Source organism: Vidua chalybeata, chromosome 5 (genome assembly GCF_026979565.1).
Source record: "Vidua chalybeata isolate OUT-0048 chromosome 5, bVidCha1 merged haplotype, whole genome shotgun sequence".
Lineage (NCBI taxonomy): Eukaryota > Metazoa > Chordata > Aves > Passeriformes > Viduidae > Vidua > Vidua chalybeata.
In genome coordinates, this window is record NC_071534.1 from 19,760,277 (window position 1) to 19,771,362 (window position 11,086).

The following is an 11,086-nucleotide window of genomic DNA, read 5'->3' on the forward strand; positions in this document are numbered from 1 at the left end:
CTAGGCATCTCGCGGGGCAAAAATCATCCCTTGGGCTGTGCCGGAGCAGCACCCTCTCGCCAGAGGCTCCCGCCGGGCTGACTTCAGCGAGCCCGAGGTAGGGCTGGCCCCGTCCCCGGGTGCCCCTGTGGCGCCCTCCCTGCCCTTCCCATTCCCTTACCCGCTCGCATCCCACCGCTCGGACCGTCGCCCTTGCAGCCCGGGGAAGGTGCTCAGCGGGAAGGGGGGGTCACTAAGAGGGGCACGGCCGGGGCTGGGGCGGGGGCGGCGGCGGGGGCGGTGCGGTGCGGTGCGGACGGCGCCGCCCGGCACATATAAGCACGGCGCGGCGCGGTGGGGCCCCGGCGCCGGTGCTGCTGCCGGTACCGTCCTTTCCCGCCAGCTCCCTCCGGGCTGCCCGTCCATCCCTCCGACCGTCCGTCCCCCTCTCCATCCCCGCCCGCTTTGTTTTCTCGCCGTCCGCGGGCTCGGGCCCCCCACGCCGCTGCCACCCTGAAGTTTCTGGCGGTGCTGCTGGCGGCGGGCATGCTGGCTTTCCTTGGGGCCATCATCTGCATCATCGCCAGCGTCCACCCGGCCGGCACCGCCGCGCCCGCCGCCGCCGCTGCCGCTGACAATGACTCGGCCGCCGCCGCTCTCCTGCCCGCTGCCGACAAGGGGCTGGGAGCGCTGCACGGCCCCGCCGAGGCTCTGGCCAGCGCCGGGCCGCGCCTGTCGGGGGGGCCGCCGCTCTTCAGCCGCTTCGTCTGCACCCCGCTGAGCACCGAGTGCCCGGCCACCGGCACCGGCAGCGCCGCCGGCAGCGCCGCCGGCCCCGAGGAGCTGCTGGCGCTGCGGAGCGCGGCGGCCCAGCTGCGCCGCACGGCGCTGGAGCAGAAGGAGCGGATCCGCATGGACCAGGAGACCATCCGGGAGCTCACCGGCAAGCTCAGCCGCTGCGAGGGCGGCCTGCGGAGCCCCCCCGCCGCTGCGCCCCCCGCCGCCGCCGGGCTCCGCGCCGCTCCGCGCCCCGGCACCATGGGCCACCCTCCCGACGAGCCGCCCGCCGTGCGGGAGCTGGAAGAGGCTGTCCGCACCCTCCAGGACCGAATCGACCGGATAGAGGTACGAGGGATGCTCCTGGGGGTCTGGGCGGGATGCTCCCAGGGAAGGATGTTCCTACACGTGCTGTTGCCCAGGCCTGCAGCTACATGCACCCCGAACTAGCTCGTCCCCCTCATCAGACTTCAGGAAGGTTGTCCTTGCCTTCCCATTTCTTGAGATCTCTGCCCAGGAACAAGGGACTCACCTTGAGCCCTCCTCTCCCCTTTGCCTGCAGAGTAGTCCCAAAGCACCAGGGCTGCCTCAATTTCCCCAGAGTCTGCACTCAGGTAGGATCCCTTGCTTGCCCCATAGCACCCTCTAAGGACTCCTCCAGAGCAGGTTGGCAGCTCTGGCAGCCAGAGCTGTCCTTTAGCAAAAAGGTAAATCCCATCTGATGCCATTATGGTTATGAATGGGACCTCTCACAAAGTAAAGTGCACTGCCACCCACCGGGAGCTTGTCACCCTTTTCCCACATGGTCCTTAGGAGCTGGAGAGAGAAGGGCACAGCTGGAGTCATTCACTGTGCCCATTCCTGTGGCACTGGGCTGTTGGCACTTGGGATGCAGACCCCTGCTCCCCATTCTGTAGCAGTTGTGCAGTGTGTGCCTGGCAGGCTCAGCCTTGGCCCAGCCACAATCCAGTGGCACCAAAAGCTCTACCATGATGCCTGTCATGGGGCACATCATGGAGTGCATGTGAGTGTGATTTATTTGGGCTGATTTGGACTCAGCAGTCCCGTGGAACTTGGCAGACTTTGCAGGATATGGCTGTGGCACGTGAGAGCTGCAAGAGGAGAGTTGTCTGTTTTCCCTGTGGGAATTGCTCCAGGTAGGAGTTATTCCCTGAGGTCTGTCTGGCGTCAGAGCCACCTGCAAGGAGCCTCCTGTGAGTTCTCAACCTTCTCATCTTCCTGCTCAGTTTCCTGTTGCCCTCTCCACTCTTTCCTGGAGTGTGGGGCGAGGAGGGGGGGTAATGCAGCACCCTATGGGGTCCCTCTCCTCAACTTTGCCCCTCTGTCCCCCTCACTACAGACATGTGGGTGCAGCAGCAGGCAATGGAAATGGGAATGGGAAATTCAGAGCCACTAAGGTCACAGGCTGAGAAATGAGACTGGGAGAGAGGGTTATTGTAAGCGATGGAGTTATGAACAGGAATAAAAAGACAGAGAAAGGCAAATAAACGCATGAACACAAGAAGGAAAAGAGCTGGAAGACCAGAGAGGGAGCACCTGTGAGCTGCCAGGGTAATGCACACACAGGCACAAGAAGAAACACAGAAGCATGCCAGGCACATGCAGGGAGAGTGGGATGTGCAGCCTGTCTGACACATTGCCCAGAGCCAAATGCAGCCAAAGGGAAGGACAGACCCCCCCCCAAAAAAAAAAAAAAAAAAAAAAAAACAAAACAAAAAAAAACCAAACTCTGCAACCCTAAACAAATTATTTTCTATCAGTGGAATAACACAGCAGTATGCTCACCCAAAAATAAAGTGGGGAAATAGGTCTCTGCACACATATCCCAGAGGATGCATGGTGGGATGGTGCCCAGCATATCAGTTTGGATCTTGGGGAGCACCAGGCCATAGAGCCATGTTTTCCCTCTTCTCTGTGGGGCAGCATCACCCATGAGCTGCCCTGGCCCCTCTCCTGGGGTTTCTGGTGGTGGTGGGAGGTTTGGGGTGGAGGAGGGGGAAGCTCACAAGGGTTGGAACGGGCTGTCACATGCACCTAGGGAGCCTAAAGCGGTGCTGGGACGAGGCTTATGCACACACTGATGAGGGAGCCAAGTGGCACATGACCAAAACTGTTTGGTTTTGTGTTGCCAGGGGCCTGAGGGTCCCAAGTATATTCTGCAGGGCGGACACAGCACCCTGAGGCTCAGTGAGCCCTGCCAGGTGAGGAAATAGGGCCGTGTGTTACAGGTAGGCTGGTCTTTGTCCTGGCTCCTGCCTGATAAAAAGTGTCACTGGTGTGCACCACACCCCTGTGATGGCTGCAGCCCAGCCAGCTGAGACTCATGGTCACACCTCAGCCATCCAGGGACAGTTGCCTGTGTCCTCCCTCTCCAAATTGCCTCCCACCCCACCCCAGGAGCACACACCTAAACTTCATGGTGGGGTATCTGCACTCTTCTGTCCCGCATGGCTTTGGCTGTCAGCCCTGGGAGCCTTCCTGGGGTACCCCATGACATGGGAGGCACTCTCAGCCTCCACAGCTATCCTGGATGTTGGCAATGATCATCCCAAAAGACTACCTGGATGGGGACAGTCCCGGGGTGGCCCCCATGTGCTGAAGACTGCAAAATCCATTGGGAAGGAGAGGAAATGCTGCCAAGTCTGTGGTGGCTTAGTCTCAGAAGAGAGATGACACAAAATGCCATGAGCTGCTCTGGGAAGGCTGCATCCCAGGGAGTCTCCAGTCAGGTTTGCCAGCAGGGATTACTGCTGGATGCTTCAGAGCTGGGACTACAGGGAGGGGGCTGGTGGAAGATTGCTGATCTAATCTGGGCACTCTCAGCCCTGTCTGTAAGGCATAACAAGATTTATTCATGCACTGAAAAACCTATTAAGGCATTTGTTTCTTAATTTTGTTGGTATGGCAGAAGGATTTCCCAGGAGAGGATGCAGGGAGGGCCCTCATGGTCTCTCTCTTTGTCCCCTGCCATTTCTGTGGGGCTGGGCTAGCATCAGCACAGCATTCACACATCTTCCCTCACCTCTTCCTAACGCTACCCCGGGACTGATAGTCCTTTCCTCATGCATAGCAGCCTAGTTAGGCTTTTTCATCCTGGTTTCAAGGGTCCCCCCCCCTTTCTCTCAGCATGTGCTCATGTCTGTACACTCTGGTGCATCTTTGAACACAGAGCTGAGGGACCCAGGTGCTCCTTTTCCATGCTTTTACTGATTGCTGCAAATGGAAAGGGATTGGGGAGAGAATCACCTTGGCTGCCTGGGCTGTGCGGAGATGCAGATGCCCCCCTTCTCCCCATCATCCCTTGCAGGAGAGCGGAGTGGGAGAGGGGACAGCCTGATGGGCTCCGTGGGGGACCTGGTGGAAATGCAACAGCCTGTTTGCTCCTCAGCTGGTTCGTGGCTGTGCCATTGCGGCTGGTGACCTGGCTGTTGGCAGGAAACCCTCGGGTAAGGGAATGGGAATGGTGGTGACCTAGCTGCTTCCCTCATCTTAATCTCCAGCAGTGAGGGGATGTAAACACCCAAATTGTGACAGTCCCAGCCCCCCTCCTCCGAGCGAGATTTTAGGGGGACATGATCAACGGTGAGCCCTTCTCCTGTGAGGAAGAGGGAAAAGCTGATGCATCCCTATTTTTCTTCTACTCCATGCAGTCCCTTTTGGAGTTTAATGATCCCCAAGGTCCTGCCTGGGTCCACAGAGGTGGCAGTGTCCAAAAAACTCTGGTGCTGTGTCCAAAAAACTCTGGTGCAGCAGGTGTGCTGTCCTGCAGCAGTGAGTATGCCAGGGTAGCATCCACAGAGGAGTTTTGTGCAGGCTGTAAGGATTCATGGGTCCAAAGAGTGGAATGGGTCTGCTGTGTGCACGCACGCAGCCGAGCATCCTGATCCCGCAGGCATTGTCCTGTGCTCCTGCCTGCCCTGTCCCAGCAGCCAAGGTGGGCGCTGGTGTGCTGGGGGCTCAGAGGGAGCAGCGGCGCCCAGATTTGCCCGTGCATTAGTAAATGAGGCTCTGATCTCCTTACGTAAATCAAAGTGCATTTGCTGACTGAGGGCTGCAGCCCCCAGAGAGCACACGCTGGTGTGGCTGCTGCAGCCCCCTGCCCCCACCTCCCCCTCCCCACCCCCTGCCAGCCGCTGACATTTAATGTGATTAATATTACCTGGCATCTTTCAGTCTTTTTTGCCCGTTCTGGTGGCCAAAAAGCATGGAACGAGCCTCCCCCACACCCACTGCCCACTCCCCTGCTGCTGTGAGGTGGCAGATGGGAAGCCGGGTGCCTGCCGAACAGCCAGAGAGAAAGCGCTTCCCCCCCTTCCCCTCCCCAAAGGTCACCAGTAAATAACAGCTGCACACCAACCATTAATAATTCTGCAAATAATTTGCCTGGTGAGAAAGATGCTTGAGCGGCAGCTCGGAGATGAGGATCATGGCTCAGGGATGCAGCCCAGCCTGGCATCAGGGGGATCATCCCCTGATGATGGGGCACGGGGTAGAATGGGAAGTCCGGTCTCCTGTCCAGTCTGGCTGCAGGGATATGGATGGTGTTTGCCGGGATGGCCCTGAAACACTGCCAGATGAGGGTACTGACTGTAATCCCTTTCCAGAAGGAACATGGGGGCAGCAATGGTTCAGTCGGCCACGTGGCTCCAGCTGTCGGTACCCTGGCTGCCAACTTGGAAGGATCAGCAAGAGCTGGAGAGAGGGCTGGATGGGAGAAATCTTGGGAGGGGGGAAGTAAGTGAATGGGGAAAGACACAGTGTGTGAGCACAGAGAGAAGCATCAGGAGGAGATGGCTCAAAGTCAGGGAAATGAAAAAGCCATAGGGAGAAAAGTTACAGAGGGAAGAAAATAGCAGCAGAGAGAAAAGCAGGAGGAAGAGGGAAGTAAAAAAAAAAAGTACTCAGTCACTACTGAATAATGTAGGGCAGGCTATTGGGGGCTAGTGCGAGTGACAAAATCTCCCAGCTTTTTCTTTTTTCATCATTAACAGATGGAGCCATGCATGAAAGCAGGGACGTAGGCTCCAAACCCGCAGCTCGAGCAATCAAAGCGTGCGGCAGACAGGAGCGTGCCAGCCTCCGCTGTAGCCAGGCAGCCTGAAAGGACGAGAAAAGCTCTTGAAGCCCACGGGATGTGGCCATAGAGGCAAAGGCAACCCCATCCCACCTGTGCAGGCTCCTGCCAGTGCAGCCAGATCAGCTTGGGTACAAATGCAGACAGCCCCAGGTGGGAATTATCCCTGCCAGGAGGATGAGAATTAAACTTTGCACTTCCCTTCCCTCCTGCCATCTCTACCCTGCCTTTCATGCAGTGCCCAAGCCCACTTAAAAAAAAAAACAACCCCAAAAAAACCCCCAAACCACCCCCCCCCCCAAAAAAAAACCACCAAACCCCAGCAAAATAGTTAAAGCCCCTTTCCTATCAGCTCATCTATCAATTTTGCAATGACCAAAGATAGGATGCTCTTTGCTGGGCACTTTTCCCTTACCAGAGAGGTTTTGCTCTCACTGTGCATCCTTAGTGCTGCCCAGAGCAAGCTGGCAGTGAGAACTGGCATTTGGTCACGGCTGGCAGATGTCCCCTGCACAACCTCTCTTTTCTTGCTGGGTTTTGCTTTTCCAGGTTGGTTTTCCTCACAGAACTTGTGGGTTTGCCCTGGCAGACCCTGCTGGCAGCTCTTGCCAACCTTGGAACATCATAACTTCCATTTTATTTGTAGCCTGAGCATGTTGTTGCCCAGAGTGGGTACATTTGTGCTCACACCAATATCATCTTCTCACTTTTCCTCTCCCTGCTGTTCCAATCCGCCAAGGCTGCATCCTGCCCAGCCAAACCTGACTTTTTTCCAGCCTTCCCCTCCCCTCTGTTGTTCATGATGGATAGTGAAGATTAGGGGTGATGTGGGCAGGCATCCCTCCCCTTCAGCTTTGTGTGCGTGATTATCAGGTCTTGTCCAGCCTGGAGAAACTGTATATAAGAAAGAAGAAAAAACAGGGAACCACAGCCACAGGTGAATGTGCTGACCTCCCCCAGGCCAGCTCAGAGGTAGGAGGGAGGCTGTTCAGATCGACAGGGATGGTGTCCCCCATGTGCTGCTAGCACAAGCCATGTGAATGTCCAGGGCTGAAGCAGGCATGCAGATCCCTTGGTGCCGGAGGAGCCAAGGCAAGGGTCTCCATGGCTGCTCCAGCACCTCTGGGAAGGTCTGGCAACACAGAGAAGGTGGTTGTCATCTTTCAGAGCCCATGGCAGAGACACTAATGCACTAAGCACATAGGGAAGGAAGAGGGCTCCTATTTACAGAGAAACTCCGGGAGCATGGCAGAGGGTCACTTTCTCCCCTCCAGACTGGTTTTCTTCCAGCTGGGATGGGGTTTCCCAGTCAGGTGGGATCTGGGGTCTTTGCAGAGTGCAGTAGCAGCTGGGAGTATCTTCACCAGCTGCCATGTTGTATTTGCCATGGGAAGAGTTTTGGTCTGTGTGTTAACCCTGATGGGACAAGACAGGCTCAATGTCCCCAGGTGATGTCGCATGCCTTGAGGGCCAGAGACAGGACAGCCTGGCACCAGTCCCACTTGTCCCTGCCATCCTGGTGGACCGGGAGAGGCTGGCTTATGGAGAGCTACCTGGCACACGTGCACACACCCCCGCACACCAGCTGAGCACAGCTAAGAGGATTACAGCCCCATTAAGTGATGTTAATGTTAACGTGCTAGCTATAGGTAAGCAGCCTCACGAGCAGCAGGAGTGGCGGGGAGCTCCAAGGTCCTGCCTGCATCATTTCCTCATTGTGGGAGGCTGCCTGCAGGAGCAGAGCCAAGGGATGACCCAAACACCCCATCCTTGCTCTGTCTCTGAAGCAGCAGAAAGTCATAACAGCAGCCAAGCTTCGTTTTGCAGTAATGAGCTCAGTGGGGGCTCTGAGAGGAGAGGTACAAAGTCAGCTGGAGGCTCTTGGAGAAGACCCCAGTGCGGATATGGGGCTGTCATCCCAGCACTACCTGTAGTGCTGCAGGCTGGGCACGTCCTTATTTTAACTCTTAAAGTGACCCCGTGCTGAATTTTCTCTTTTGTCCCTCCTATTCCCGCCATTGTGGCTGCCGCCAAATGCAGCAGGAGCTGCCAGCCCGCACCAATGGCTCAGCACCCACTGCCCCGGCACTTGCCCGTGATGCCCTCCACACCAAGATGGAGCAGTTGGAGGAGCAGCTCCTTTCCAAGATCCTGACCCTGCAGAAGGAGCGCCAGGCTGCCAGCACTGACCGCAGCCAGCAGCAGCACAACATCGAGAAGGAGCTGAACTCCCTCCAGAACCGGGTGACAGAGCTGGAGCACGGTGAGTGAGTCCTGCCCAGTGGCGATGGAGGTGGGAAGGAGAGTTCCTACCCTGAGGTACATCGCCAGGAGAGCCCCAGGATGGGTCACCCTCATCCCAATTACAGGTGCTCACCTTCCTCTCTCCTCCCCATCTTTCATATGTAGGACCACTGGGCTACAGCCCTCCTGATGCCTTCAAGGTGACCATCCCAGTGCAGAACAATTACATGTATGCCCGCATGAAGAAGAGTCTGCCGGAGCTGTACGCCTTCACTATCTGCATGTGGCTGAAGTCCAAGGCCCTGGCAGGCATTGGCACCCCATTCTCCTACTCTGTCCCGAGCCAAGCCAATGAGATTGTGCTGTTGGAGTGGGGCTCTAACCCCCTGGAGCTGCTCATCAATGACAAGGTCAGCACAGTTGCAGGAGGGGCAGGAGAGGAAACCCTGCCCACATTTTCCCTGCTTCAATCCCCCTAGGAAATTACATTCCTGGGGACACTGGTGTGGGGGAGCTGGGAGGAAGGGGCCCTAGGTTGATGGTGGGAGGCAGGAGGATTAGGAGGATGGCTCATTGGGGTGAGTTCTGAGAGGGAGAAGCAGGACATATGAATGTCTGTAGATTTTGGGATGCCACCACCACCATGGTGGTGCACTGCTTGCTCTGCAAGGGGCTGGGGAGATCCTGGGGTCCCCCAGCAGTCCTACCAAGCACCGGGATCTCGCGGTTCTCTCAAAGGTTGCCCAGCTGCCACTGAGTCTGAAGGACAAGGCCTGGCACCACGTCTGCGTGGCATGGACCACCCGGGACGGCAAGTGGTCAGCGTACCAGGATGGTGAACAGCGGGGTGCCGGTGAGAACCTGGCTTCCTGGCATTCCATCAGGCCCCAGGGCGTCATCATCCTGGGTCAGGAGCAGGTAGGTACCAGTTTGACACCGAGAGCTGCCAGTTAGCATCTCTCTAGTGGGAATTGGCTGGGGGGAAAAGCCCCCAAATGGGGTGAGGGGAGGGGACAGCGTGGGTAGGGCAGTTGGCTCTCCTGCCTGTTCATCCAGCTTCCAGGCTGGCCATGTGCCCTCATTGTCTTCTCCTCCCTCTCCCTATCTCTTTGACCTCCCTGCCTTGTCTTCTTGAATCTCTTCCATGCATTCATCCCCTCCCCTCCTTGCCATCAAGCACCTTGCTCTGCTTCTCCCCAAACCTCTCCCTCTCCCCCTTGCCATTTCCCACTGGATGCATGTTCCTCGTTTTCTCTTCATCCCTTTCCAATCACCTCTCCTGCTCTTTCCCAGGACACCCTGGGGGGCCGCTTTGATGCCACACAGGCCTTCGTGGGAGAGCTGGCGCAGTTTGGCGTGTGGGACCACATGCTGGCGCCAGCAGAGATCCTGGGCTTGGCTAACTGCACCTCCCACCTCCAAGGGAATGTGATCCAGTGGGATGACCAGGCGGTGGAGGTCTTTGGAGGTGCCAGCAAGGCAGGCTTTGCCGCCTGTGAGGAAGGGAGGAAGGCATGAGTGGCCCCTAGCCCTCTCCCCAGCGCCAAGGAGCCCGGTGGCAGCCCTGAAACAGGGAGCCCCTTTCTCCCCTCCCAGACCAGTAAGCCTTGCCGGGGCAATGCTTGAGCCCCCTGTGCTGGTGTCCCAGGAGGGAGAGGGGCCCCTGGAAGCCTCCATGTTGTCCCTGTGCTGGTGCTGTGGCTTGTCCTCATTCCTGGCAGGCTGGCTCCTGAGTCTCATCTTGCCCCACTTCTGTTTTGGGTGGAACTCGCTGTACCTGCAGGTGTCCTTGGTACGGTGAGGGTCCTCACCTTGTCAGACCTAACAGGGAGTGGGAAGAAGAACTCCATCTACTTTGAGTGCAGTCCAGCCTCAGTGGGATGCCAGGGTGCAGGCATCACCTGAACACATCCCCTTCCCTTATTTATTTCTAGCAACCTCACTGTCCAGTTTTATGAGCCTGCATTCCAGGATCTCACCTCCAGCCCCATCCTTCTCCTGCTGCCCTGGTTTTCCAAATGTGGCCCCAGGGAAGCTGAGGGAGAATGGAGAGATTCAGTAGCACAGCACTTACCCCCCTGCACCCCTTTCCCTGCCTCTGCTGCCTGTTTGGGCAGGGCTGCCCAAAGCAAGCCGGGGTTTTGGGGCACAGGGAAGAGAGCACTTCCCATCGCCTCCAAGCTGGGGGGATGGGTGAGCCACCAGGGAATGGGGGGAAAGGGGCAAAGCATCTCCCCCAGCGCTGGCCGAGGGGGAAAGAGTGCAGCACTGCCATCGAAGGGAGCAAAAGCAAGCAAAAAAGAGATGGAGGATGGTGGCGGTCAGAGGAACCCTGCCATCCATCCTCCAATCTTTTGGTACTGGATTAGGCTACTGCCCTTTGTTCCACCCAGGTACCCTTCTTTAGCTGCTCCTTGCCAGGGACAGGGCTGCCACTGGCCTTGAAACTGGGAGGGTGAAAGAGCAGGCTGGTGTTTTCCCTGTGGAGTGCCTGAGAATACACTGTTTCCACATTGCGTGGTCACCAACATCTCGATATGTGAGTGTGTGTATGTGCACGTGTGTGTGTGTCTGAGGGTGGGGTGGGAGGGTTATTTCGGGGCTCTCATGGTTGCTCAATGCAGTGTTCAGCTTCCAGTGTTCCCCCTACCCCAAGTCCCACTTTGGGTGACAGCTGCCCCCTCCCCTGGGGGAGGCAAAGCTGGCAGAAGGGATAGCCCTGCCACCCCCCATCCCCCCGCCCAGGGTCTCTGCCAGTGCTGGGGTGGCTCAGCCCATGGGGGATGACACGGTGGGGATGGGGAGCAGCCCCTCTGCTAAGTGGGAACACTGTGACCTTCGTGCACCCTGAGGAGCTGCCCCCTCTCCCTCGCTCGCTCGCGCGCTTTCTCTAATGCACGTTTGTGAAAAGGGCCCCCGACGCGTGCCCGTGTTGGGACATTTCTTTTGTAAAGCTGATCGTGAACAATAAACGTGATGTTTTCTGTTCAA

At 57.5% G+C, this 11,086-nt stretch overlaps 1 protein-coding gene across 1 annotated transcript; it reads left to right on the forward strand.

Annotated features, from left to right (window-relative positions):
- The first annotated feature begins 325 nt into the window (after nucleotides 1-325).
- NPTXR (neuronal pentraxin receptor) lies at nucleotides 326-11,086 on the forward strand. Its single transcript, XM_053942385.1, has 5 exons — nucleotides 326-1,104; nucleotides 7,892-8,114; nucleotides 8,261-8,505; nucleotides 8,834-9,013; nucleotides 9,389-11,086. The coding sequence occupies exons 1-5, from the start codon at nucleotides 526-528 to the stop codon at nucleotides 9,611-9,613; spliced, it is 1,452 nt and encodes a 483-aa protein (XP_053798360.1). The 5' UTR covers nucleotides 326-525; the 3' UTR covers nucleotides 9,614-11,086.

Excerpts from the sequence above, each read along its gene's own strand:
- NPTXR (XM_053942385.1), top strand. The coding sequence starts at position 526 with ATGCTGGCTTTCCTTGGGGCCATCATCTGCATCATCGCCAGCGTCCAC. Across the intron at positions 1,105-7,891 it reads ACCGAATCGACCGGATAGAG|CAGGAGCTGCCAGCCCGCAC; the intron begins GTACGAGGGATG and ends CGCCAAATGCAG. Across the intron at positions 8,115-8,260 it reads GGTGACAGAGCTGGAGCACG|GACCACTGGGCTACAGCCCT; the intron begins GTGAGTGAGTCC and ends TTTCATATGTAG.